Source organism: Phyllostomus discolor, chromosome 12 (genome assembly GCF_004126475.2).
Source record: "Phyllostomus discolor isolate MPI-MPIP mPhyDis1 chromosome 12, mPhyDis1.pri.v3, whole genome shotgun sequence".
NCBI lineage: Eukaryota > Metazoa > Chordata > Mammalia > Chiroptera > Phyllostomidae > Phyllostomus > Phyllostomus discolor.
The window spans coordinates 8,041,219-8,068,598 of NC_040914.2; the positions used below are offsets into that span (position 1 = coordinate 8,041,219).

The 27,380-nt window shown below is 51.4% G+C and overlaps 1 protein-coding gene across 4 annotated transcripts; it reads left to right on the top strand.

The window, feature by feature from the left end:
- Positions 1–26,748, top strand: AXL (AXL receptor tyrosine kinase). 4 transcript variants are annotated; one of them, XM_036012075.1, is made up of 20 exons: positions 1–519; positions 1,694–1,916; positions 2,249–2,349; positions 2,885–3,061; positions 7,789–7,869; positions 8,000–8,115; positions 10,467–10,677; positions 10,992–11,131; positions 11,791–11,941; positions 12,152–12,178; positions 13,860–14,043; positions 14,341–14,432; positions 16,257–16,352; positions 16,485–16,562; positions 18,285–18,377; positions 18,758–18,879; positions 19,496–19,605; positions 22,309–22,468; positions 22,861–22,997; positions 24,948–26,748. In XM_036012075.1, exons 1-20 carry the CDS (start codon positions 456–458, stop codon positions 25,297–25,299), a joined length of 2,715 nt encoding a protein of 904 aa, XP_035867968.1. In that variant the 5' UTR covers positions 1–455; the 3' UTR covers positions 25,300–26,748. The 4 variants fall into 4 exon arrangements, with proteins under 4 accessions (XP_035867968.1, XP_028385272.1, XP_028385273.1 ...); XM_028529471.2 differs by having other exon boundaries at positions 13,911–14,043; XM_028529472.2 differs by lacking the exon at positions 12,152–12,178 and having other exon boundaries at positions 13,911–14,043.
- The last annotated feature ends 632 nt before the right edge of the window (positions 26,749–27,380 follow it).

Sequence of the window (27,380 nt, forward strand, 5' to 3'; positions counted from 1 at the left end):
CCCAGGGCGACAGTTCCCAGAGTCTGGTGGAGAGACACACAGCCTCCCCGCCTCGCTGGCCCAGGCTTAAAGGCGAAGCCACCAGGGCCCCTTCCCCTCCTCAGCCTCCCTCCAGGGTCCCTTTAAGACAGGGCCGGTCCTCTCCTCTCCGAGTTAACTCCTCGAAGTCCCGGTGGCCCCCCTGGGCTCCCAGCCCGGAGGGTGGAGGCAGGGGGCGCCAGGGGCGGGGAAAGAGCTGCCGCGGTCCGGGAGGGAGAGGAGGAGGCCCGGGAGCGGGGAAGGCGGCCACCGAGTGGAGCCGGCAAGGAGCCCTCCCCGTGCCAGGCAGACAGTGCCAAAGCCGGGGAGCCTGGAGCTGGGGGGAGGGCCGGGACCGCCCGGCCCTGCCCCCTCCCCCGCCGTGTGCCCAGCAACTTCTGAGGAAAGTTTGGCAGAGATCGTGTGGTGCCCCGAGGATGGGCAGGGTCCCATTGGCCTGGTGGCTGGCGCTGTGCTGCTGGGGGTGCGTGGCCCCGGAGGGTGAGTGATGGGGGCCTTCGGGGGCAGGACTCCCGTGGAGGGGCTGGGGCAGGCGGGAGGGGGGGGATGGGTGGCAGGTGTTGGGATGAGTCCCGAGTTGGCTCAGGGAATTTCCTTGGGACAAGGGAGAGGGAGACAGAGAGGCACAGAGACAAGCCCAGAGAGGACAGGGGAACAGAAAGGGGCTCCAAGAGAGGAACAGAGGGTTAAGAAACAGAAACTAGGAGGGCCAGAGGTGGGAAGAGATGTGCACACAGAGACAGACACCCAGGAGAAGCTGAGGGCAGGAGTGGGGGCTGAACTTGAGTGGGGTCCCTAGGGAGAGAGGCTGAGATGGGGACTGCCAGGGAAGGAATGTTCCAGAAGGGAGCACTCAGTCAGGCAGCAGGATGGGGAGGGTCAGGACCCCTAGGTGAAAGCCCTCAGCAGGGTCACCCCCCCCCCACACACACAGGCACTTGTCCCTGCCCCACCATTGTCTGTCTGTCTGTCCGCTCCATCTCTGGGGCCCCAGTTCTGTCTCAGGGTGCAGCCCTACCGTCTCTGTGGGTCTCCCTTTGTCTCTCTCTCTCTCTCTCTCTTTCTCTCTCTCCCTGTCTGTCTTTATTTCTCCCTGTTCTCTAGGTTTCTCTATCAATATCTCTGTTTTCTCCTGTGTGTCTCTCCCCCCAGCTCTCCCCCTCTGGGGTGCCTCTTTCTTCATTTCTCATCCTCAGTCTCTCTCTGGATCTCTGTCCCACTCTGTCTCTGACTCCCCATACTCAACTTTTCTCTGGCTTCTTTCTTCTCTCTTTCTCTCTGTCTGTCTCTCCACCCCCTCCTCCTCTTTTCTTCCCCACTATCCACCAGCTTGACCTGTCAAGTCTCTGGAGACCCTAAGAGAAGGCAGGGGGCAAGGGCTGGCCCTGCCGCGCAGGCTAGGGCGTGGGAGGCTGCCAGATCTGAGCCTACTTCCCAACGATGAAGGATGGAAGCCGGACCCCAGTCCCCTGGGAAGGTTTCCATCCTCCCCTCAAAGCCTCCTCCCTCCAGCCCTGCTGAGATCACTCTATAACTATGTGGGCCTAAAGGCCTGGCAGGGTCCTGGCAGCCATAGTCAGGCCAGGAGGGGTGCAATTGAAGAGTTGGAGGGAAGTCGGGTTTCCTAAGCCAACTCTTCCCCATCTCCCTGCAGGTTCACAGACTCAGACAGATCCCTTTGTGGAAAGCCCAAGGAACATCACTGGTGCCCGGGAACTCATGAGGACCCTTCAATGTGAGCTTCTGGTTCGTGGGGAACCCCCTGAGGTGACCTGGCTTCGAGATGGACAGGCCCTAGAGCTGGCGGACAGCACCCAGATCCAGGTGCCTCTGGGCGAAGATGAACAGGACGAGTGGAAAGTGGTCAGCCAGCTCAGGTGACCAGACCAGCCTCTCCCCAACCAGCCACAGCCCTACATTCCTCCCGACCCCTGTCCCCTGCACTGCATGGTGGGTGGAAAGTCACCTGTGGGAGCTCCACCTGGGTTGGAACCCCAGCTTGGCCACTCGCTGGCTGTGTGGCTTGGCTTTCAGCATGTGATGTAGCCTTGGGTTTCACTTTCCTCTTCTATAAAGGGAATTAATAAGTGCCCACTTCTCGGCTTTTACGTGTTCCCAGTCCAGACTCCCGTCTTTCAGTTCCAATTACCCCCTACCAAGTGTCCAGCTCTGATCCCCAACCTCTCTGTCCCTCCTCTGTCCCTGTCAGGATCTCATCCCTGCAGCTCTCAGACGTGGGATGGTACCAGTGTGCAGTGGTCCTCGGAGGAAGGACCTTCGAGTCCCAGCCTGGCTACATCGGGCTGGAGGGTGAGCTCTGGGCTCGGAGGTCATGGGAGGCCAGGAATCCCAAGGGGCCAGAGGGTGCTGGGAGATCCAGGATGTCTCCCATGGTCATATACCTTACGAGTGTCAGAGATCTTAGGGAATCGGGAAGCTGGGGTCCATAAATTATTGGGGCTATATGTCCTGGGGAGGAAGACATCTTGGGGATTTGTCAGATATCCTGGGGTCAGCCATGGTCGGAGTAGGACATTCGGGGATCAGATAAGGAGTCAGAGGCATGACATGACCCTCTCCCCCATCTTCAGGGGTCTTGCTTCCTCGTTGGTAAAATGGGATGAGAAGTCAGACATTCTGGAGTAGAGATATGAGGGGCTTAGATGTCCTGGGGGCCTGACACAGGTTGAGGGAAACAGATACTGGGATCATGTGTCCTGGGAGTAGAGGCCTGAGGGGACAGACAGGAGGGTTAAAGACCCTGCAGCCTCCAACAGCCAGGCAGCGAGTCAGATACCTGGAGTGCTCAGAGGGACCCCAGCCTCTACCACCGCCCTGCACCCAGGCTTGCCCTACTTCCTGGAGGAGCCCGAGGACAGGACCGTTGCTGCCAATACCCCCTTCAACCTGAGCTGCCGAGCACAGGGTCCCCCAGAGCCTGTGGACCTACTCTGGCTCCAGGATGCTGTCCCCCTGGCTCCGACCACAGGCCACACCCCCCAGCACATACTTCATGTTCCAGGTGAGTCCACAGATGTGGCCAGCTCAGTGCAGAGGCCCTGGCAGGATGGGAGTGGAGAGCAAGGGTGCCCTTCATGCCCCAGTGTGAGTGTCTGTCTGTCCCTCTGTCCTCTGTCTCTCTCTGTCCTTGTGTCTTTGCTCTGTATCTTTGCCCCATCTCCACACTTCTGTCTGTCTGCTTTCTGTATCTCTTTCCGTCTCTGTTTTCCATCGCTCTCTGTTTCTGTGTCCTTCTGTCTCTCTGCTCTTTCCCCCTCCATCTACCCCAGCCAGTCTCTGAATAGAATTCATTGTCCAGCATTTCCTCTGAGTTGTTCTGTAAGCCAAGTATATGTAGGCCTGATAGCCCCTTGTCAGCCCTTGACCCCAAGCAACACACCAGAATCAACCGTGCCTTCCTTTCCTTCATTTTCCCCATCCTGCCCACCTCTGTCACTGAAGGGCCCCACTGATGGGGACAGAACCTGAAGCAAAGAAATAAGGAGAAAGTGGGAGACAGAGAATGACAGTTACAGAGAGAGAAAGAAAACCAGAGATTAGAGAGGGACTGACCACAGATGTGACCCAAGATGGGGCAGGACCTAGTGGTCAGTGGCAGTGCTGGGAGACCATGGGCAGAGGGGGTTCCCCCTCACTGGAAGGAGAGAGAGGAACACAGAAGGGGGAGGCTCAGTCAGTCAAAGGGAGGTGGCCGGACCCTGCAGGGTATCAGCTCCCAGCACCCCCAACCTGCCTCTGCATCTGCTGGGGTGGGGAAGGGACTCCTGCCTGAGGGTCTCCCAGGGTGGAGGGAGGTGCCCACATTCCCAGCATTCTGGGGACCCTGAGTGTGCAAGGAAGAGGTGGTGAGTATGCCAGCCCCAGAGGGCTGACTCAGGCCGGTGGCTGTGAGGCCTGAGTCAGCCTGGCAGGACCCCGGAGAGGGGGAGGGAGAAGAGGCTGCTTCTCCCATTCCATCCCAGGAAGAAGGAGAAATTAGAGGACCACAGGTGGGAGAGGGTCTGTACATTTATCAGTTCGAGGTGCAGCTGTGAGGGCTGACCTGTGTGCATGTGTATTAGAGTGTGGTGAGGGGGGGGGGTGTTCTGGGTGTGTTTCCGAGTCCCTCTGGATCTGTGTCTCAGTGTCCATCAACATCAACCCCTTTGTGTGGGGATGTGTCTTAGCGAGGGCCAGCTTATGGGCTGCCTCAGTGTGTGCGTGTCTCACTAGGTATGTCTCAGTCAGCTTGAGAATCGGTCCCACTGTGTGTTTGGGTCTTCATAGTTTGTCTCAGCAAGTTTCTCAGGGGCCGTCTGTGTGCGCGCATGTGTGTGCGACTAGGTGTACCGGCGTGGGCCTGTGTATGTCCTTCAGGTTTGTGTGCTCACAGCTGTGATGCACTGTGAGGGTGGAGTGTGTGTGTGTGTGTGTGTGTGGTAGGCAAGATGATGGCAGAGTGAGGGATGGCAGAGTTTTGTGGCTATTTCCTATACCTCCCTGTACAGAGGTGACAATGTCAGCTGACAGGTGTCCACCTGTGGGGGGTGTGTCTTGGTGCAAGTCTCTGTTTCCTTGTGGAGTTAGAATGTGTCCATGGACAGCAGACCACTTGGTGTGCTTCCTGTGTGTTTCCACTGACTGTGGCTGTCCATGTGTACACAGGCCTGTGTCCACGGACATCTGTGGTGTCTGTGTGTGTGTCACAGGGTGAGCCTGTGGGTGCGTGACTCTGTCACAGGGACCCCCTGTATCAGCGTGTGTGACTCACAACAGGCAGTAACAACACCCTCCTGCCCCTGTGCACCAGCCTGGCCCCAGTGCCCTCTTAGTGGACGAGAAGCGGGTGCTTAGCAGCCAGTATGTAGATGTCTGCCTGTGCGTCCTGTGTGCACGTGTCCCCTCTTGGTGTCTGCCGCAGCCCTGCCTGCCTACGCAAGTGTGTGTTTTTGTATCACTCTGCATCTCCGTAGCTGTCTTAAGCATCTTGAGTATATCCAGCTGTGTTTTGAAGGCTTGGCTGTGTTTGTGTGTGAGCAAGTCCATGTTAGTTTCTTCGGGTTCTGGTGTGTATCTGTTTGTCCACGTCAGCCTCAATGTATGACTGTGGCTCAGTGTGTGCATCTTAACACGCCGGGAGGTTTGTGTGTCTGTCCGTTACAGCCTGGGTGTGTTTGGTCTTGCTAGGTGTTTGCAGTCAGTGTGTGCACATTTGATTGTGTGTTTATGTTTGTGCCCTGCGTTTCTGTGTGTCCACCCCTGTGTGTTTATCCATGTAGACACTGAGTGTGTATTTGTGTCACTGCTTGCTTGCCCCAGCGTCAGCCCTGGGTCACTTACTGAGTGCTGCATTTTCTGTTTTTGTGCCAATAACGGTCCTTGTGTGTTAAGTGTGATTCATTGAGTGGTGCTGGGGGGCTGTATCAAGGAATTTTTAGCCTGTTTGTGTGCATCCGTCCCTTGAGCTGACTCAGAGCCTGCCCCCTCTCTCCTTCCATCCCTCTCACTCCCTCGGAAAGAGCACAGGGTTAGGGGGAGGAGCAGGAGCTACGGGAGGTGGACATGCATCTGGAAAGCGCATCCGGAGTGGGCCTGCTCCCGTTGTGAGGGAAAGCCCCATGGAGCTAAGGGGCCCGGGGAGCCTTTAGCCCTGCTCTCCTCTTCTTTCAAGGTGTTCGATCCGGAGCCTGGAAGGGGGAATCTTGAGCCGAGCCCCCTAGGGCCAGCCGGAAGTACGGGGGCCGGGGGAGGGGCGGCGACGCCTGGTGACTCACTTACTCCGGGGGGCAGGAATGCTGCGGTCGGAACAGCACCGGTCTCCAGAACCCCATCCCGCCCCAGGACTCCTCTGGCAGGCGGAGCCGGCTCCCGCGCAGTGACCCTGACGGGCCCCCACGTGCCAGGTGGCTGGAGGAGACCCAGCTCCCAGTCCCCGCCCCACTGCCCATCGGCCCAAGGCTGCCCTGCCCCCACCCCTGCAGAGGGGATGCGGGGGCTGTGGGCTGGCAGGCAAGCACCTGACCTTGGTTGGGAACTGGCGACTGGGCCCTGCAGCTGAGGAGCTTCCCTGCCCACCCCTTCCGGCCTGGCCAGCCGACTTTCCCTCCTTCCACTCCCCGAGCTGACTAAGAAAAGGAAACTTTGTGTCTGCGGGTAGATGGTGGTGGGAACACAGGCACACACACACAGAACAAACACAAGAGGCACACGCAAGTACCCGACACCCACACACACAGGGCTGCTCACACACCCACACAGAAACAGAGGCACAGACGCGCGGTCACACATGCAGACCGGAGACTCCATCCGCCCAGACAGGGCATGTGTCTGCATTTCTCTGTGAGCCTCTGTGCATGCACCGTGGCTGTGTGTGTTGTGTGTCTGTGTCTGTGCTTTTCCTGTCCCTGCACTTGTATGTGAATGTGTGTGTGTCTGCCTGTGTTCCGAACATCCCCACAATGGGGAGGGGGGGCAACCCGCCCCCAGATACTCAAAACTGTTATTCATGACACATACATTAACTCACCCACAGAACTGTGCATGCTCACCGTTCTGCATACACAGCCGGAAACGCTCATCAGTACATAAATGTATACACATAAATTCATTCACTCATTCGACAAGCATTTATAGAGCATCTGCTCTGTGCCAGGCCATCTTAGACACAGCGGGCGCAGCAGGGGACACGACGCACAGAAACACCTGCCCTCCTAGAGCCAACATGCTGGTGGAGGTGACAGGCAGCGAATAAGTACATTATGATGAGAAGAGCCAAAGAGAAAAAGCAAAGCAGGAAGAAGGCTGGCTATGGAGGGAGGCTCCGATTTCAAACAAGGTGGTCAGGGATGGAGTGGCCGACTAGGTGGATCTAAGGAACAAATGCAAAGGAGGGGAGAGCGGGCCACTGGGCCGTCTGTGGGAGAAGCAGAGGGAACAAAGGTACAAAGTTCCTGAGTCGGAAATGTGCTCAGTATGTGCCTTCCAGTAACACCAGGTGGCCCTGTGGCCAGAGCAGAGAGCAGAGTGAGTGAGCATGTGAGTGATCGGGGTGTGGTGGGGGAGTGAGGTTGCTAGGAACCAAACGTATAAACAAATAAATGTCTCCACATTTACAGGCTCCACAAGGGCCTGCTTCTCAGGTGTGTAGCTATGGGATGCACATGCCTCTGCGTGTATCTGTGTGGCTCACTGTGACCATGTCTGTGCTTCTGCGTCTATGTGATGTGTGTGTCAGTGTGTCCGGCTATATATGTGTGTGAATCTGTGTGTGAGTGTGTTTCTTTGTGTGTCTGTGGGTATAACCGTGTATCGGTGTAGGTATCTTCTGTATAGTATGTGTGTTTCCGTGTGTGCCTATGTGTAACTCCATGTACCTGTGTGTGTATGCATGAATATGTGTGTCTTGGTGTGTGAGTGTGTTTCTGTGTGTCTGTGTGTTTGAATGAGTACATATGTGCATCTCTGTGCATGAGTGTCTGTCTCTGTGTGTATCAGTATCGGTTTCTGTGTGTTTCTGTGTGTATACATATGTGGGTTTCTGCCTGTGTGTGTGTCTGTGTGGTGGGGCCTCAGGGCAGGGGCCTGTGTTCCCAGCACATTGCCTCTCCTTCCCATAGTCTCCCTCCAAGCAGGTGCCCTGTGGGCTGAGCTGACCCTGTCAGGACAGGCATGCTAAGAGTTGGCCAGCAGGGCCCAAGAGCTCCTGCCTCCCTCTCTGACACTGGTCCCCACCCTCATATGACTCCCCAGGTCTGAACAAGACATCTTCTTTCTCCTGTGAGGCCTATAACGCCAAGGGGGTCACCACATCCCGAACGGCCATCATCACAGGTGATGGAAAAGGGAGCTGGGAGCTGGGTGTTGGGTGGTGTGGGGCTGGGGTCAGAGCTGGGGCCAGAAGGTAGGCTGGGGAGCTCTGGGCAAAGACCCCCCAGATCAGCCCTTCCTCTCATCTCTGCAGTGCTCCCACAGCGGCCCCACGACCTCCACTTGGTTTCCAGCCGGCCCACAGAGCTGGAAGTGGCTTGGACCCCAGGCCTGAGCGGCATCTACCCCCTCACCCACTGCATCCTGCAGGTGAGACTCAGATTTTGCTAGCCTCAGTTTAAGACCCCCTTCCACCCACACCTACGAGCCTTCAGCCTCTCCCTGGGTAACCAGCCCTTCCCAACTGTCTGTGTGTTGAGAGGCAGTAGAGCTTTGGGTTAAGCCAGATGTCCTGGCTTCAAATCCTGCCTCCACCAGCTTCTGGCTGCATGAGCTTGGACAGGTGACTTAACTGCTCTGGGCCTCAGTTCTCTCGTCTATAAAATGGGCATAATGGTGGCATCTACCTAAAAGACTCATGAGAATTCAATGAGTAAACTCAAGTAACAAACTTAAAATAGTATCTGGAACATAGGAAACATGTAATGAACTATTAGCTGTTTGCAGTTTCTTTTAGTATTAGTGGTCTTGACTCTAGCCGATTGGGACCCCTGAGACAGCAAGGCCAAGGGCCATCCCTGTCTCCACTGGGCATCCTCAACACTCTTTCTCCCACCTCAGCCCTGATCACTCTGGGCTGTCACTGGGTGGGGATGAGTCTGTCTCCCCACTGGACTGTGGGCCCTGGGAGGGCAGGGCCTGGCTGTCTCGGTCACCACTAGGTCCTCCTTATCTCCTGGCTCAGGGCCAGTCAGAGCAGGGAATTTCTGCTGAAGACTGCCCAGCAGCTCAGATGGGCCAGCCAGACCCAGCCTTCTTCACCTAAGTTGCTTCTGCTCTAGAGTAAGAAAAGCACACAGATCTCTGAATATGAGATCCAGTTCTGGTTCTAAGTTCTCTGTGATTTGGAAGTCAGTGGAACAGTGCTCGTGATGGGAGATGATGATAATTAATAATGGCCAACTTTCATTGAGTGCCAACTATGTGTTAGGCCTTGTCTTATGGCTTTATGCACACCCCCTTGTGTGTTTGTGAAGTATGGTGTATGTTTACACCCATTTTTCAGATGAAGAAACTAAGGTTCAGAGTAATTAAGCAACTTACCCAAGGTCACAGCTAGGAAATGGCAGAGGTGAGATTAAAACCCTTGTCTCGCTAGACCCAAACCGTGTTCCTTATCTCCTTAGAGACCCTTTAGAGCCAGTGCTTGATTAAACAGCAGCTGTCTTTCCTACAATTTCATGCCCTGGAAACAATCTCATCCCCTCATTCACTTGTCATTTTAACCCTAGAAAGTAGTGGCTGTTAATCTTCCCATTTTCAAGGTAAGGAACTGAGAGGCCCAAGGAGGGGAAATGATCAGCCCCAGCAGCTAAAGAGAATGAAACGGGTTCAATCCCAAAGGCCAGGCCAATCTGGGAGACCTCAAATGTCAGGTCAGGCATCAGCTGTACCCCCACCCCATACCCACCCAGTGTCCACAGGAAAGCAGAAGTATGTCCTCTTCCCTCTGCAGGTCTCACTTCCTGCTGTGCATAGGCTGGGGCTTATGGGTTCAGATGGGAGGGTCACAGGCATCAGGGAAAAGAGAAGTGGGAGTGGGCACGGGGGAGCTGACTGTCTGCATCCTTTTGTCCTAGCAGAGGTTCCTCTTCCCGTCTGTCACTAGGTCAGAGAGCAGGCATGGGGACAGCCTTCCTGCATCCTGCTATCCACCATCTGCCCACCTCCTCCTCAGGCCTCGGGGTGGTATTATCCCCACATGTGGGGGCTGTGTGACTTTGAGCAAGTGGCTGAACTTCTCTGGGCTTCTGTTTCCTCATCTGTAAAATGGGAATGAATAAAGAAATTGATGTCACAGGATGGTGATAAGAAGATACTGAGTTCACCCGAGTATGCACTTGGCAGGGTGCTTGGCATACAGTTAGCTCTCAAGAAATGTTAGATGCTGATATGATGTGCAAAACAGGGTGTATCCCCCAGCTGTGGTCCTGCCATCCTGACTGTGCTGGTCCTAGGAACCATGTGGGCATGCCAACCTGTGCCACTGTGCAGGGTGGACAGAGTCGGACACTTGTTGCCAGGCAACCTCTCTCTCTCTCACACACACACACGATGCTAATGATGGCAAACACTCAGTACATATGGTCACTCTTCCAAATACCTAGAAGCAACATTCCAGTCAACCCTGAGAAGTAGGGAGCCCTTGTTGTACCCCATATTACAGATGAGAAAACTGAGGCTCAGACAGGGAACATCTTGCCAGAGGTGGCTTTTGCAAGTGATGAGAGAACCACATGGTGCAGCTGGATGGTCTCCTCACTTTGCAAATGCAAGTGCCCATAGAGCATGAGAATGAAGCTGTGATATACATACACACACATGCATACACCCAGCCTTGCAAAGGCTGGGTGTGATAACAAGGACCACCACTGGGCCTTGTCTGACTGCTCGTGCGATTGTGTGGCCATCCTGTCCTCATGCCCTTTTCCTCTCCCTAGGCTATGCTGTCAGACGATGGGGCGGGCATCAGGCTGGGAGAGCCAGACCCCCCAGAGGAGCCCCTCACCTTTCAAGCATCCATTCCCCCTCACCAACTATGTTTGGACAGCCTCCGTCCTCACAGCACTTATCACATCCGGCTGGCGTGTGCCAGTAGCCAGGGCCCCTCGCTCTGGACCCATTGGCTTCCTGTGGAGACACCTGAGGGAGGTAAGGAGCTGGTGAAGGGAGATGTTGCCTGCTGCCCCTCTGGGCTTTGCTCACATCAGTGTTACCGCCAGTGTCTCCTCTCACCCATTTACCCTTGTGGCTTCCCTCTCCTTCCTGTCTAGTCCCCACTCCTCAGCACAGCGCTGGCATCTCTCCCAGACCTCCTCGCTATGCTTCTGCTCTGGGACCCCTGCATGAGTTGCCCCCGCCCCCCACCCCCGCGCACACCCTTTGCACCCTGCCTCCACTTCCTGGGGACAGGGGTGTTCAGGGAGAGGTAGGGATGCCAACTTCCCCTCTTTCCTGTCCTCCAGTGCCCCTGGGCCCCCCCGAGAACGTTAGTGCCATGCGGAATGGGAGCCAAGCCATCGTGCGTTGGCAGGAGCCAGTGGCACCCCTACAGGGCACCCTGTTAGGGTACCGCCTGGCCTATCGAGGCCAGGACACCCCCGAGGTGGGTGCTGCTGGCTGGGGTGGGGTGGAGGAGCTGGGGAGGAGGGGAGTGGGGGAAAGATGACAGGGCAGCTGTGGACAGTTGTGCAAGTTGGGTAATGCATGATCACACTCTGCCTAAGAGAGCACATTGCGGGGAGATCCAAGAGCTCCAGGTGAGGGTTAGGGCATCGTTATTTATGAGTCATTGTAAAAAGCGGTCCAGCAGACACATATGTTAATAGGGTGATTTTACAGCAGGTAGTTGTATAGCATCTTGTGGAAGGGCTGCCTATTCTCATTTGCACAAAGGTACTGTCTGTGCAAACACCCACCCTGGTGTGGAGAGAGAGGGTGGAGAAGAGGGTGGGATTTAGAGGAGGATGGCACAATGAGGACAAAAAGGTGAGAATTCAGTTCTCCAACAAAAGTCTTGTGTTCGAAGTGCTGTTGTGGGACGTGAGGACACGGCAGTTAATGAGACGAAGTCCTGTCCTATGGGAGCAGATGCTTTCCCGGGCAGGGGATGGAGAAATGGAGATGAAAGGAATGGGCATGAAGGACAGGAAGAGGAAGGGAGAAGGTGCTGGCGATTAAAAGGTTTCCAGAAGGTTTGGGGAGTTAAGTCCAAGGGTGAAGGCTTAAGAGTTAGGAACCTGATGCCACATCTGCATGTCCTAGGTACTGATGGACATAGGGCTAAAGCAGGAGGTGACCCTGGAGCTGCGGGAGGACAGGATTGTGCCCAACCTGACAGTGTCCTTGGCGGCCTACACCGCCTCTGGGGATGGACCCTGGAGCCTCCCTGTGTCCCTGGAGCCTTGGCGCCCAGGTAACTCCAAAGCCATGCCAGCCCCCTTCAAACTACCCGCAAGGATCTTGTGCCTCCCAAATGCCCCTGACTTGCTCTCTGCAACTTTCAGTGCTACCCCAATCTAGGCTCCGTTCCTACCCAGAACCTTACTGAGCCTCACACCCTCACTCGCGTCACACCAGTCTTGCTCTCCCTGAGCATGTCCTCCTCTGTCCTCTCTTCTCACAGGGCAAGGACAGCCAGTGCACCAGCTGGGTAAGGGCTTTCGCACTCCCTCTCCTCCCTTCTACACCCAGTGAGGACCCCATCACCACACACATGCTTTTGCACATCCCTTTCATGTTTCTCAAACTCATCACTCTAATCCTCTGTTTCTTGGGTTTCTGTGGTCCTTGATGGAGGTGCCTGGCATAGCCCAGTATATTGTGATGCTCAGTGGATGGATAGATGGATGGATGGGTGGATGGATGGATGGATGGATGGATGAATGGATGGACAAACAGATGAGTTATCCCCCTAACATTTATCCCTCTCAAATATTTCTCAATGATCCTCAAACATTCCCCCTGTACTCACTGTACCCTCCTAGCACTATTACAGTCCACCTCTTATAACTCATCCCACTGTCATTGAATACTTCTCACATTCCTTCCTGCATTTATTTGCATACCCTTTCACACTAATGCACCCTCTCTTCCTGCACATTCCATTATGATCCTCCACACTTCACACACCTCCCAAACTCAATGCATGCCCACACTTCTCATTCACAAACTCTACATTTTTAACACACTCACTCACCGTACCTCACATCGCAAACATTGAAAAACTTTCAGCCCACACTATCCCACACTCTACAACTCTTCTTACACACTCATCCAATTGCTTATATGTTACTCCCTCACTCCTAGGCAATCCTAACCTATTTTCGCCCTCTCACACATCCACACCAAACTCCTAGTACACTCAACACACACCCATTCTCCATTTCTTACACACCCACTCCCACTTTTTTGCACATCCTCTGGTCCTTATCTGCCCTTCCCACATTTTTTTAATTTTTAAATTTTATTTATTTATTTATTTATTTATTTTTAGAGAAGTGGGGAGGGAGGGAGGAAGAAAAGGAGGGAAACATTGATGTGTGAGAAAATCATCGGTGGGTTGCCTTTCATACTCCCCCACCTGGAACCTGGCCCATACTCCAGGCATGTGCCTTGACCAGGAATTGAACCAGTGACCTTTGGTTTGTGGCATGATGCCCAAACCACCCCCTGTATCTAAAACTCCTTGAATACTCCCCATTCGCACGACCTCAATTCCTCCAACACCCATTGCACTCTGTACACACTCCTATGCACACCACACTCTTTTGTACGTTTATTTACTTAACTCTCACCCTCTCTTTGTGAAGGTGCTTCCATAGTCTTCAGATGCTCCCCCAAAATACTTCTTGGTCATTTACCTCAGGAACCTCACAGTCCTTGTATATTTGTTGCCCGTGCTTCATGCACCCATCTTATATTGCATGTATTCTCTCCCCCACTCACCGGTTTTTCCATGCCCAAGTTCTCCCTCTTTGCACAATTATCATACATATCACACATTTCTGTACAACTTGTGATTTACTCCCACTCATCTCATGTTCATCCAGCCCTCCTTGTGTTATTATAACCCATTCTGCACAAGTCTCTCACTCCCATCCCACACTCATTTCACACTCATCACACACTCCTCAAATGTCTATCCCACTTTTCACTGACCTTACCCACCCTAGAAGTGTCAAACTCCTACTGGAACGCTCACTCATGTCACATCCATTGCATGCCCTGCTGTGCCCGGCCCAGCCTCCCCAGATATGTGAATGCTCCTATCACAGGCTTCATCAAATATGTCCACATCTGCCTCCCTCCAACATCGCCCCTTTGGGTCCCAGGGAGATGGTCCCAGGGCCTCAGCCATGACCTGTCCCCCGTGCCCCTGACAGTGAGTGAAACTCCAGCCCTTTCCTTCTCGTGGCCCTGGTGGTATGTACTGCTGGGAGTAGTTGTGGCTGCTGCCTGTGTCTTCATCTTGGCCTTGTTCCTCATCCACCGGCGGAAGAAGGAGACACGCTATGGGTGAGTTGGAACTCTCCATGGGTAAGGAGGCTCATGTGGACTAGGGCAGAGAATCTGGAGGCAGGGAGACCATGAAGAGGCTGGTGCAGGATGAGAGATCACCAAGAATTAGAATGAGGGCAAGGGTTTTGGGAATGAATGGAAGGAAGAAGGTAGCAGAGCAGTCCAAGACATGCTTAGCAAATACTGGAGGACAGAGCAGGCAAGGCTTGGGGTTGGGATGGTGCTTGCTTTCACTGCTGATGGAAAAATGGGGTTTCACATGGCTCTGCCCTGCCCTCACCCCCCCCCCCCCAGAGAGGTGTTTGAACCAACAGTGGAGAGGGGTGAGCTGGTGGTCAGGTACCGCGTTCGCAAGTCCTACAGTCGCCGGACCACTGAAGCCACCTGTAAGTGAACCCCATGCCTCCCTGCCCTGGTTTGGGGATAAATGACTGTAGAGATTTAGGGTTCTGTACATGTGTGAACCAAACATTTCTGAAGGCCTTGGAATACTAGGATGTTAGAACCACAGACCCTAAGACCAACAGAATTATGGAACCACACATAACCTTAGAATAATAGAATCTTAGACACAGTAAATCTTGGAAGACCAAATCTTGGCACAGTAGGGTCTTAAAATAATGTGATGATGATGATGATGATATATATGATTATGATGCTGATAATGACAGCTAACCATAGCACTTCTATGTGACAGGCACTGTTCTAAGTGCTCTACACATGTCACTTAATCTTCAGAGCAACCCAGCAAGATAGGTAGGTTATTTGCCCCCCATTTCCCAGACTAGGAAACTGTGGCATAGAGTGGTTAAGAAACTTTGTCAGCTGGCAAGCTGGGATTCTCACCCAGGCAGTTTGGCTCTAACATCCATCCTCTTTGCTGCGTGTTGAAATTGTAGAATGGTAGAGAGGTAGACTACACCTTGGCCTAAAAAATTATAAGGCTCTATCTACGATAGAGCCTTAAGATCTTGAAAATCATAGAATCTTAAAACTATGGGCTCTCTGTTGGAGGACTGTAGAGTGATGGAGTGTCCCAGCTACGGAAGGACCTCAGAGGACACCCAGTCAAATCCCTTCATCTTTCAATTTAGGGAAACTTAAATCCAGGGGGAGAAAAGGACAGAGTTAGGTCTCTTCCTAGCACACAGTGAGAAGGCTGCCAGGCCCCAGGGAGATATCGGAAGGGTCTGGGAAAGCCATTAATTTAAGAGGAGAAGGAAGAGGAAGCAAGCAGGTCACCCTGATCTAATGGAATCACACTCAGCGACCATTCTCAAAGTATGATCCAGTCCCTGAGGGTCCCCAAGATCTTTGCAGGGGGTCCATGAGGTCAAAACTATTTTCAAGACACTGTTTGCCCTTTTGCACTCTCATTCCCTCACAAGGATTCCATGGAGTTTTCCAGCTTACTAATATATGATGATGTCATCCCTCTGTTGGTTGACGGAGCATGTGCTTCCGTGTATTCCCGTGTTCCAAAAACCTATTCATTTTAATTTTGAACACAGTGAATATCAATATACATAACTCACATAAACAAGAGCTCTCTGCAGTTCTCAGTAATTTTAAGAATGTGAAGGGGTCCTGAGGCCACTAAGTTTGGGAACTGTTTCTATATCGCACATGGAAATGAATTCATTGCAACTACATACAGCGAATATGATCAGCTGTCTCACAGACATCGTGTTGAAAGAAGCTGGACACAAAAGAGGGCATAATATGTGATTGCATGTTTGTAACAACCCCAAAGAGAGAAGGCTGAGCTGTGGTAAGAGAGATCAGGGAAGTAGCCACCCCCAAGAAGGCAGGTTGTGGTCTGCCCTTCATCTGGGTGCTAGTCATATACTATTGTGTTGGTTTGTGCAAATTCATCGAGCTGCTTACTCTCTTATGATTTGTGTAGACTATATACCTCAATAAAACATTAATATGTATTTTTAACAACTGATATGGCAGGATGCTGACCAATCAGGATGCCCACTGGTGTGAGATTATGTGACAGGCTCCCACTCTTTAGCTGCCCCTCTTGCAGAAGATTATGGGGGGCCTAGAGGAGGAGCTAGGGTGGGGGTGCTCAGGGCACTAGCTAATTTTGAATGAATGCAGAAGCATTTCGGTATTTTAACAATGGGTATGTGCCCATTGGTGAGTGGCGCCTGAATGTCAACCCAGCACCATGGCTCTGTCCACCCCCACTCCCCACGCAGTGAACAGCCTGGGTATCAGCGAGGAGCTGAAGGAGAAGCTGCGGGACGTGATGGTGGACCGGCACAAGGTGGCCCTGGGGAAGACCTTGGGAGAAGGTGAGTACCCCCAGCACACATACACACCCCCTGCACCCTGGCGTCCTTCACTTCCCTGCACCTACCCAACCACAAGAAATGCCATCCCCATGGGCTGCCCTGAGGTCAGTGTCTCCCTCTGGTCCCCTGTAGGAGAGTTTGGAGCTGTGATGGAGGGCCAGCTCAATCAGGATGACTCCATCCTCAAGGTGGCTGTGAAGACGATGAAGAGTGAGTATGTGCACACGGTGGGACCCCGTCCCCCAGTCTAGACCCTTTCCCTGAGCCCTTGAGTCAGAAGAACAGAAAGTTAACAGCAAATTAGCCCCACCACAGAACCTCCGTGTTTCCAGGCAGGAAATGAAGTCCATGCCAGGCACTTCAATGGAAGAAATTCAATATGGGGAGATTACTGCAAAGGTGTAGGGAGGACTGAAAGAACACCTGGGAGCAATGAGGCAACCGGAGATTAGCAGCAGCAGCAGTCACTTCCAGCCCTGGGCCTGAAGGGCAGAGAGAGGAAGTGGTGTCACCAGATCCCATGCCCAGGGATGCCCGGCAGGATATGGGAATCAGAGTTAGGGCAACCTTGTGGGAGCTTGAAGCACAAAGGAGACCCAGCCACCAGCACACAATGCTGGAAGCAGAAACAGACTCGGTGAAGTACCCTGGCTTCTCCCCTCCACCTCCCACCTGCCAGGCTCCCATTAGGGCCTCCCATTGGCAAACTCCAACAGGAAGCCAGCAGGAAAGGGAGCCTGGAAATGTCGTTTTCGGTGACCAGCCCCCTGTGATACATAGCAGAGCAGGAAAGGTCTGAAATGGGGTACAACTGGCTTTGTCATTTACCAGCTGTTGTCGCGGGCAAGTGACTATCCCTCTGAGCCTTCCACTCCTCACGTGAAAACGGAATCACAATGGCCCTGCCTCCTAGGAGGTTTCGAGGCAAAGCATTAATCCTGGGGTAGAACGTAGCACACGCCGTTAACATGGTCTGTGCCTATATTATTTATATCATCAAAGAAGGTGGGAGCCAGCCCAGGGTCACACAGCACAGGAAGTCCACAGCAAGTAGTACTTTCCACACAGGGAAAAAGCATCTAGGGTCAGGCTGGGGCTGGAGGTGAGGGAGGAACAACCCTTCTGAGTCACAGGGGCTAAAAGCTTGGATTATGGAGCCATCACTCAGTCACTCACTCACTTATTCATTTTTTAAAAATATTTTGTTTATTAATTTTCAGAGAGAGGAGAAGGGAGGGAGAAAGAGAAGGAGAGAAACATGGATCTGTTGCTTGCTCGCACACCCCTAACTGGGGACTGGCCCACAACCCAGGCACACACTCTGACTGAGAAGTCAAACCGGCGACTTTCGGTTTGCAGGCAGATGCTCAATCCACTGAGCCACACCAGCCAGGGTTCACTTATTCATAATTGAGCACCTCCTATATACCAGGTTATGTTCTCGACCTGGGTTTCAATCCCAGCTGTACGGCCTTGGGCAAGTCACTTTGCCTCTGTGAACCACTGTCCTGTAAAACAGGAAAACTCAGCTGCCCTCCCCCTCCCTCATAGTTGTTGGAAATGTGCTGGGACTCAGCCTGTTGTGGTTATTGTGGTGGGTGCACATGGACCTGGAGGATTCAACCTGACTTTAAATTCTGCCTGTACCACTTGCAGCTGTGCGTGCCTTCAGGCAGGTTCCTTAACCTTCTGTGCTTGGTTTCCCAGTCTTTGAAATGGAGAAAACAATAGGAACACCTCAGAGGATTAAATGAGTTAATATATGTAAAGAACCGAGTATAACACCTGGCACTTAGCAGTCATGTTTGTTGAAGAAGAAGAAGATGATGATGATGATGATGATGATGATGGTGAAGAAGGTGGGGGACATACTCTCCTCCCCCCTTCCCCTCCTATCCCCTCCTTCTTACTCCCCTTCCTTTCTTCCCCAAGTTGCCATCTGCACAAGGTCAGAGCTGGAGGATTTCCTGAGTGAAGCTGTCTGCATGAAGGAATTTGACCACCCAAATGTCATGAGGCTCATCGGTGAGGAGCAATCGATTTTGGGGAGCCTAGAGGCCATGTGGAAGCAACATTAGAGGCAGGACCCCTGTGGCACTGAAAAGATCAAACCTCCAGGCTCCCTGCTCCCCCCTCCCTCAGAGTCAACAAGCTCTCCCCTCCTTCTCTCCTCAGCTTGGAATGTGACCTCTGACCTTTCCCAGAAATAGCTGAGGTCCTCAGGAGGACTGGGGAAACATTCCCCGGAACAGTGCTAGAAATTGCTTCTCTGAAGCTTGGTCCTTGCCTCTCCCGCCCCCCAAACAATTTGGAGGCCAGTTTTGGGGTAGAGGGACACACAGAGCTGGGCAAGGGCGGCTTCCATTTCTGTCCAGCTGGAGTGACAGGCTTCCTGGGGGGCTCAGGTGTCTGTTTCCAGGGTTCTGAACTAGAAGGCTTTCCAGCACCTGTGGTCATCTTACCTTTCATGAAACACGGAGACCTACACAGCTTCCTTCTCTATTCTCGACTTGGGGACCAGCCAGTGGTGAGGGGCATTTAATCGTCTAGTCTACATGTATTAATTGAGCATCTACCAGGTACCTGGTGCTACTCAGATACTGGGAAGATGACGGTGACCAACAACTGGCTCTCATGGAGCTGTGTGCTGGGGTGGGGGGGCATCAGTAAACAAGTTAACAATTAAATAAGGTAATTTGAGTGCTATAAGGAATTACAGAGTAGGATGAATGATAGAAGGCCAGGCAATTAGTTTGGATGGACAAAGAGGTCTGACTAAGGAGGTAACCTTGAAGGAGGAGCCAGCTGGTGGGAGGTGAGGAGACCTAGGAGGAAGCAACCCTGGAGGGAACAGCATCGGCAAATGTTTGGTGCCGGGGAGAAGCATGATTTGTTTGAAGACCAGAAAGGAGGCACCTGGGAGGAGCATATATCGAGGGCAAGACTGGTAAGAGACTGAGTTAGGGAGGAAGGCAGGATGGGATTATGTAGGGTCTTGTTGAAAAGGGTTGAATTTAATTCTTGGAGTCATGGGAAACCGTTGCTGGGCAGAGCTAGGCACACACAGGAAGGGAGAAGGGATGGATCTTGGGGATTCTGCTGACCTCTGCTCTGCCCACTCCTGCCCTGCCCCCCACTCCCAGTTTCTGCCCACTCAGATGCTGGTGAAGTTCATGGCAGACATTGCCAGTGGCATGGAGTATTTGAGTACCAAGAGATTCATACATCGGGACCTGGCTGCTAGGAATTGCATGTGAGTATTGAGCCTTCCAGGGACACGCCTTGCCCCTTCAGGGAGCTTCTTCCCTCCTGTCCAGGATGGAAGAGGGGGCTAGACACACACATACCCCTGGTGCAGGTCAGAAGTCAGGACTGGAATAGAGAGGTGAGTGAAGAGGTTGGGGAAGGCTTCCTGGAGGAGGTGGGCCATGAACTGACATATTAAAGGAGTCTTTGAATGTGGGGAGAAAAGAAGCAAGAGAGTAGGTTCAGTGGGCAGCATGAGGTGAACAAAGGGACCGAAGTGACCAACGAGAATGGTGACAGTTAAACTTCATCCCTGTCCCCCCCTTACTCTGAGTGTCTTGCCTGGGGCTGCCCTTGGGAGGAGCTATGTTGCATAAGGAGATTGGCCCCCACTCCCGGCAAATCAATAGACGCGTGTGCACATGGGTGTAAACACAGGCTTAGAATATTAGACTCATTACAATGTTGGACTCACAGAAATTGGAGCTAAAGAATCAGAGAATCTTCTACAAAGTATGTAAATATTCACAACTCTCAGAAATATGAAAATTTCTTTATTCCCCCTTTTTATTTTAAAAAATGCAACCCTACAGAAAACTCTAAAGAACTGTACAGCAAACACCCATATACCCTCCTTGTAGAGATTCTCCTCTCTTCTCTGCCTTTCTCCCCCTTAACCGTTTGAAAGTAAGTTGCCACAATGGTGGCACTTCATCCCTAAATCTTCAGTAGGCATCGCCTAAGAACAAGGAATTAAGCCTAAATAATCACAATTCTGTTATCACACCTAGAATTATCAATAATTCCTTAACCTAACCTAATATCCAATCCCTATTCACATTCTTCCAGCTGTCTTCTGAAATATCTTTAGGGCTACTTTCCCCCTGAATCAGGATTCTATTCAAGGTCCCCACATTGCATTTGGTCGGTATGCCCCTTGGGTTTCTTTTAAGCTAGCATAGCCTCCTCACCACCACCTGTTTGTAGTTTTACGACATATTCTTTTGGAATTGACCAGGCTGGTTGTCTTTTAAGATGTCCTGTATATAGGATGTGTGTTTCCTGGTGGTGGCATTTGCCTTGTTCCCCTGTTCCCTGTATTTCCTGTTAAGGGGAAAGTAGGTCTGAAAGCCTGAACGGACTCAATCACAATGGAAATTCCTTTATTTCTATAACTTGGGCTGATCCAAATCAAGCTCTCAATGTAACAATGACCCTGAAAATCAGAATGAAAATTGTGGTGCACCTGTAACTTTTAAGTTAAAATATTGAACTGCTTCCTTACCTAGTCAGCAGCTGGCCATACCACAAACCATCCACATGCTCCACAGCCGGCAGCCCAGATGCCTGACCACCATCCCTCTCCACCCCTGCCGTGATCCTTGGAGCTCCCCTGGGCATCTGCAGATTAACTCCTGGCCTATCAGGGGCCTCTGGGGTCTCTTCTAATTGGTCATTGCCCAAAGCCCATCACACTGGCTAGAAACCACCAACTCTTAAAAAAATTGAATCTCAGAAACTTAGATGTAAGAATCAGGGAATCTTCTATCTATATAAAGCACAAAACAAGGGAAAAAATAATCCATGCTGTTAGGAGTGAAGATCATGGTTACCCTTAGAGAGCTAGTCACAGGAAGGGAGCACTGGCAATGTGTTTCTTTCTTTTTCATACTTAATAAAATCTACGTATAATCCTGGCTGGGTGCCTCAGTTGGTTGGAGTGTCATCCCATAAACCAAAAGTTGTGGGTTCAGTGCCCAGTCAGGGCACATATCTGGGTTGAGGTACAGATGGAAGGCAACCAATGTCTCTCTCTCACATTGATCTCTCTCTCTCTCAAATCAATAAATATATCCTCAGGTGAGACTTAAAAACAAATTGATGTACACAATTGAGCTGTTTGCATTTGAATAAAGTTTCCTTCTTCAAAAAATGTATATTTTAGATACAAAAATATAAACATCTGACATGTGCAGCTCAATGAATATTTACATGTCTGTGGACCCGTTAAACAGCCACCACTGGATCAACATAAAGAACACTTCTGGGCCCCAGCAGGCTCCCTAATGCCCTTCCCAGTAGCTGTCCCTAAGAGATACAAGGGATAACCACTCTTCTGGACTTCTGTCACACCAGCTTCTGGTACATGTTCTTAAATGTCATATGAATGGAATTGTGAAACTTGTAGACCTTCGTGTCTGGTTCCTTTGCTCAGCATGATGTTTTTGAGATGAGTCCATGTAGTGTGTATGTATCAGTAGTTTGTTCTTTTTCTTTGCTGTGTAATATTCCTTATATGGATGTCCCACAATATCCTGTTTCTTAATCTAGGTACAGGTTCCATGATGTGTTTGTGAAAATTCAGTAAGCTGAATTTTCTGTACATATATTATACATCAAGAAAACAGTTTTGTTTTGTTTTTATATCAAGGAACCAAACCCAAGGAGCTTATGAAGGGCCTTAGAATCTTGCAAAAAGCCAGAGCTGGGAAGGCCCTCAGTAGCTTTTTGTCCTGCCCTCATTATATGGAGGAAACAAGAAGTAACACAGTTCCCCCTGCCTCTGGGGTGAGGGAGGGAGACAGACCCCAGCCCCCGAGCAGGAGCCAGGGTGGGAGATAGAGATCTGCCTGAGAGTGAAGGCAGGCTTCCCGGTGGAGGGAGCGGATGCCATGTGCTGTGACTCTGTTCCCCTCCCCAACCCTGGCAGGCTGAACGAGAACATGTCCGTGTGTGTGGCGGACTTTGGACTCTCCAAGAAGATCTACAATGGCGACTACTACCGCCAGGGACGCATTGCCAAGATGCCAGTCAAGTGGATCGCCATCGAGAGCCTGGCTGACCGTGTCTACACCAGCAAGAGCGATGTGGTATGTGCGCCTCTGACAGAGGGGGGAGCAGTGGGATGGTGCAGCCCCATCATCTCACACCGCACCTGGGCTCACGGGGCCTGTCCTCGTGGGCTCCCCTCCCTGGGGTGTGGTGGGTGGCTGTGAACAGTGGTGTGGACGTGCCCCGGATATGTGCAGGCCATGTGTGCATGGTGGCAGGCTCTGCGTGGGACGTGTGGATAGTGTGGGTTAGGAGCCAGAGTGTGGAGGGTGACACAGGAGACCACGTGTCCATTAAATGCGTAAATGTGTGCCTGGGTGAGCAAGTCTGTGTGTACACAAAAGTTACCTCAATGTGCACATGAATGTGTGTTGGGAGGTGTCTTTGTGCAAGAGAAACACTTTAATTCTCTCCCCTCTGCCCTCCACAGTGGTCCTTTGGGGTGACAATGTGGGAAATCGCCACCCGGGGCCAGACCCCATACCCCGGCGTGGAGAACAGTGAGATTTACGACTACCTGCGCCAGGGAAACCGCCTGAAGCAGCCTGTGGACTGTCTGGATGGACTGTGAGGACCCTTGGGACCCCCCAACCCCACCCAATCCCAGATTTCATTCCGAAGCCTTGAGCACCCCACCTGGCCCCAATATGTCCAGAACCCTCTAAAACCTGTGCAGAATCCCTGAGACGGTTGAGGAGGCCACCTGCCCGCTCACCACCGTGTGAATTAACAAAGGGTGTAAGAGGGTATGAATCAGCAACAGGCACGCTTTCTTCCTCTGCCTTGTGTGTGCACTACTGGCTGGATCAGCCCCCTCAGCCAGTGACGCATGAGCAAGGAATAACTACACAACCTTCCTGGGGGACCCTGCCTCTGAGCCCCCCACTCTCACAGAATTATAATCCACCCCAAACTCCTGAGCCCCCATGCTTTCCCCACATGTTCTGCGACACCCAGGACCCTCCGTGAAACCCTTTGTGTTGTTATATTGAGCTTCTCCAAACTCTCAGATCTCCTCTGAGAAGTTCTCAGGCTCCTTTGGGATAGTGCTTATCAAACTTTGTCATCTCTTGACACCCAGAAGAGCAGAACGTTTATCCGGTACTCAGGGGGTAAGGAGATGATGTTGCTGGGTCAGAGAGGCCAGCCTGGGGCTGCAGACTCCCCAAGTCCTCCTTGAGTTTCCAGGGGCACAGGGAGTAAGAATAATAGCTAATGTTTCTGTAGAACTTACTAGAAGGCACTGTATTGGGTGCTTTGCATGTATTCATTCATTTGGTCCTTACAATAGCCATGTGAGGTAGGTTGGTACCATTATTATTCCCATTTTCAGGTGAAGAAACTGAGGCCCACCAAGAGGTAAATCACCTGCCGAAGGCTGCCGAGCTGGTGTATTAGTTATCTAGACCCCCAAATCCAGTAGCTTAAAACAATAAGCATTTATTACCTCACAGTTTCTGAAGGTCTGAGTCTGGGAACAGCTTAGCAGGGTGATTCTGAATTAGGGTTTCTCATGAGGCTAAAGCCAAGATTCAGGGTGATTCTCAGTCAGGGTTTCTAATGACACTGGAGTCAAGATGAGGCTGCAGCCATCTGAAGACTGGAACTAGAGATCGTTTTCAAGGTGGTTCACTCGTGTGGCCATGGGAGAAGGCCTCAGTTCCTTGCTACACAGACCCCACCATAGTACTGCTTGAGCTTCCTCACTGCATGGGGGCTGGCCTCCCCCAGGTGAGCATTCTAAGAGAAAGAGCTAGGAGGAAACCAGAGTGCCTTTTACAGTCTCAGAAGTCACACACACCCCACCACAGCTGCTGAGTCAGAATCAAGTTGAGAGGTCCAGCCCACACTCAAAGGGAGAACAATTAGGCTCCATCTTTTTTTTTTTTTATCCTCACCTGAGGACATTTTTTTTTCACTGATTTTTAGAGAGACAGGAAGGAAGAGAGAGGGGGTGGAGAGAGACAGACACAGAGAGAAACATTGATGTGAGAGAGAAACATCATTGGTTGCCTCCTGTAGGCTCCCCTACCAGGGATCGAACCAGCAACCTAGGCATGTGCCCAGACTGAGAATGGAACCCATGACCTTTCCATGTACAGAACGATGCTCCAACCAACTGAGCCACACTGGCCAGGGCTAGGCTCCATCTTTTGAAGAGAGGAATGTCAAAGAATGAGCACGTATTTTAAACCAACCCAGCTTACAAATCTTTGATACCAGTCTGTTCTGGAAAGCCATATTGAAAAGCTCTGCTCTAGCAAACCCTCACCAGACCACCACCCTATACCCAGAGAGGTTCCCCAAGACCCTTTTCAGCCCTCGAGTGTCCCAGGAACCCCTCAGAAACTCTGGGGAATTTCTCAGTCCCCTTTATGCCCCCCAACTGCTATAGTTTCCTCCAGTCTCATGAAATGTCCTTGGTTTCCTGAGTATCCTCGATTTGCCCCCAAACTCCCAGAATACTCCCCTTCTAAGCCCCTGCTCAGTCTCCCACCCCTCGCTTTGCTGTCCTAGGTATGCCCTGATGTCCCGGTGCTGGGAGCTAAACCCCCAGGACCGGCCAAGTTTTGCAGAGCTGCGGGAAGATCTGGAGAACACGCTGAAGGCCCTGCCCACTGCCCAGGAGCCTGACGAAATCCTCTATGTCAACATGGATGAGGGTGGGAGTCACGCTGAACCACCTGGAGCTGCCGGAGGAGCTGACCTCCCAACTCAGCCCGATCCTAAGGATTCCTGCAGCTGCCTCACTGCAGCTGAGGTCCATCCTGCTGGACGCTATGTCCTCTGCCCTTCCACAGCCCCTGGCCCCACCCTGCCTGCTGACAGGGGCTCCCCCGCACCCCCAGGGCAGGAGGATGGAGCCTGAGACAACCCTCCAACTGAGACTTTCTCTCAGGACCCAAGCTAGGCACTGCCACTGGGGGACCCCCCCACATTCTCATTCCAGGCCTTACTTCCACCTGAAGACCTCCTGTCCTGTCAGTTCCACTTCCACCCCACACAGATCCTCTCCCTTTCCACACCTTGAGAGTTGGACTACAATCCCTAAGGGTCCTCCTAGATCTTACATTCCAAGATGCTGGCTTCTAAGGTTTAAAGAGTTTAGGTCCTAGGTTTCAAAGATGCTATGAGTCTGTGGTTCTAAGGACCAGAAATTCCAAAGTCTTAAATTCTAAAATGCTAAGGTTCTAGACATGGAAGTTCTAAGACCTCTCTTGTAAAGCTCTGAGATCCTATGGCACTAGACTTTTCTGGTTTTAAGATTCTTGGTAAAACCTGTAAGTGTGGGGGTTTTAAAGTTCTAAGATTCTAGGGCTAGGCACTAAGAACCTGCAATGCTAGATTTTATTTTCCTTAGGGTAAAAGATTTTAGATTCTAAAATTCTACAATTCCAAACATGGACGCTTTAAATTCTACAATTCTAAAATGGAGGTTCTAAACTTTGATGTTCTAAGCCTCTTAGAGTATAAATCCTTTGACTCTAGACTCTAGAGCACAAAGCTTCAAAATATTATCTTTTCAAGTTCTAAGATAATAATGATGGTCAATTATAGGGTCTAAGGCTTTATGATCCTCGAAGCTCTTGTTATGAGACTCTGGATTCTAAAGGTCTAAGATTCTAGAGTCTGCAATTCAAAAGTTCTGAGAATCTACAGAACTTAGAAAAGTTCTAAGGGGATGTTCTAAGGCTTAATCTAAGAACCTAGAGCCTCTGTGCCTAAGATTCAAGATCATATGCTTCCAAGTTCTAGATTATTAAACTGTAAGATTCTAATGTTCACTTCCATATTCTGAGGCATTCCACATTCTATGGGTCCAAGATTCTGGATCCTCAGCATCTAAGGGATAAGACTCTACAGTTAGTTGTGACTAACGAGATACCAAAGTTCTAATCATTTCTAATGTTGGATCCCTTTAGGTTCTATGCTGCATTTCACCTTTCTATGATTTTAGTTAAGGGTGCAAGAATCCACAATTCTAGATCTTAAGATTCTAAGCATTCTAGTTTTAAAATTCAAATGCTGTAAGATTTTAAAGGTCTATAGGTCTAGAACTCCAAGTTCCCAAGGTTCTAACTTTATATTCTTCTGTGTGACCCTCCCCAAGCCACCTCTGCTTCCTCCTACCCTCATGTGGGGGTGTGCTCCCCTGAAGCCTGTGCAATGCATTAGGGATGTCTCCCTTCCCCAGGGGACAATCTTTCTCCTTTTGGGCCATGCTGCCCCCCTGAGCCAGTCCCTCATACCCCATGTACAGAGTGTGGACTCTGGTGCCTCCAAAGGGGCTTAGATCACATAAAACTTTGTAAACACACTTATGCCTGTTCTTGTCTCAACTCAATAGTCATGTGGTCTCTCTGGCAACTCAGTTTCCCCATCAGTAAAAAGAAGAGTTTGATGGGGTGTAGGAGTTCTCCCCTCTATAAAGAAGGTAGAAATGAACATACACATAGACAAAAAGTAACACAAGCAAAGAAATGCAGACTCTCCAAACCCCTATTGGGGAATAGGCACATAAATAATACAGGATCACACAGAGACACCCATCCTCTAAAGTGGCAAACATAGGAATTCATGGGCATACTCAGGCACACCTAGTCACAAATACTGAGACACTAAAATTCAGATGCACAGAGTAACAGATACACAAAATTATAGATACAAACATATACACAGGCAGATATTAACCAGGAACAGGAAGAAAGTAGAGTAACACAAATAGACAGTTACACGAATACTCAGAGACATATAGAGTGCAACAGGTACTCACAAATCCAAACGTTCAGATTCACATAGACACACAGGCACAGAACACCCACGATAATCCCGGCCCGCAAAGTAACTGCCAAGGCAAGCCCACACTGTTTGGCACTCCTGGGTGTGTACCGCACCAGATGTGGCAGCGCCCGGGCGCCCCCCGGTGGCGGCTCCTGAGAACCGAGAACA

Excerpts from the sequence above, each read along its gene's own strand:
- AXL (XM_036012075.1), top strand. The coding sequence starts at position 456 with ATGGGCAGGGTCCCATTGGCCTGGTGGCTGGCGCTGTGCTGCTGGGGG. Across the intron at positions 8,116-10,466 it reads TCACCCACTGCATCCTGCAG|GCTATGCTGTCAGACGATGG; the intron begins GTGAGACTCAGA and ends TCCTCTCCCTAG. Across the intron at positions 16,563-18,284 it reads GGCTGTGAAGACGATGAAGA|TTGCCATCTGCACAAGGTCA; the intron begins GTGAGTATGTGC and ends TTCTTCCCCAAG.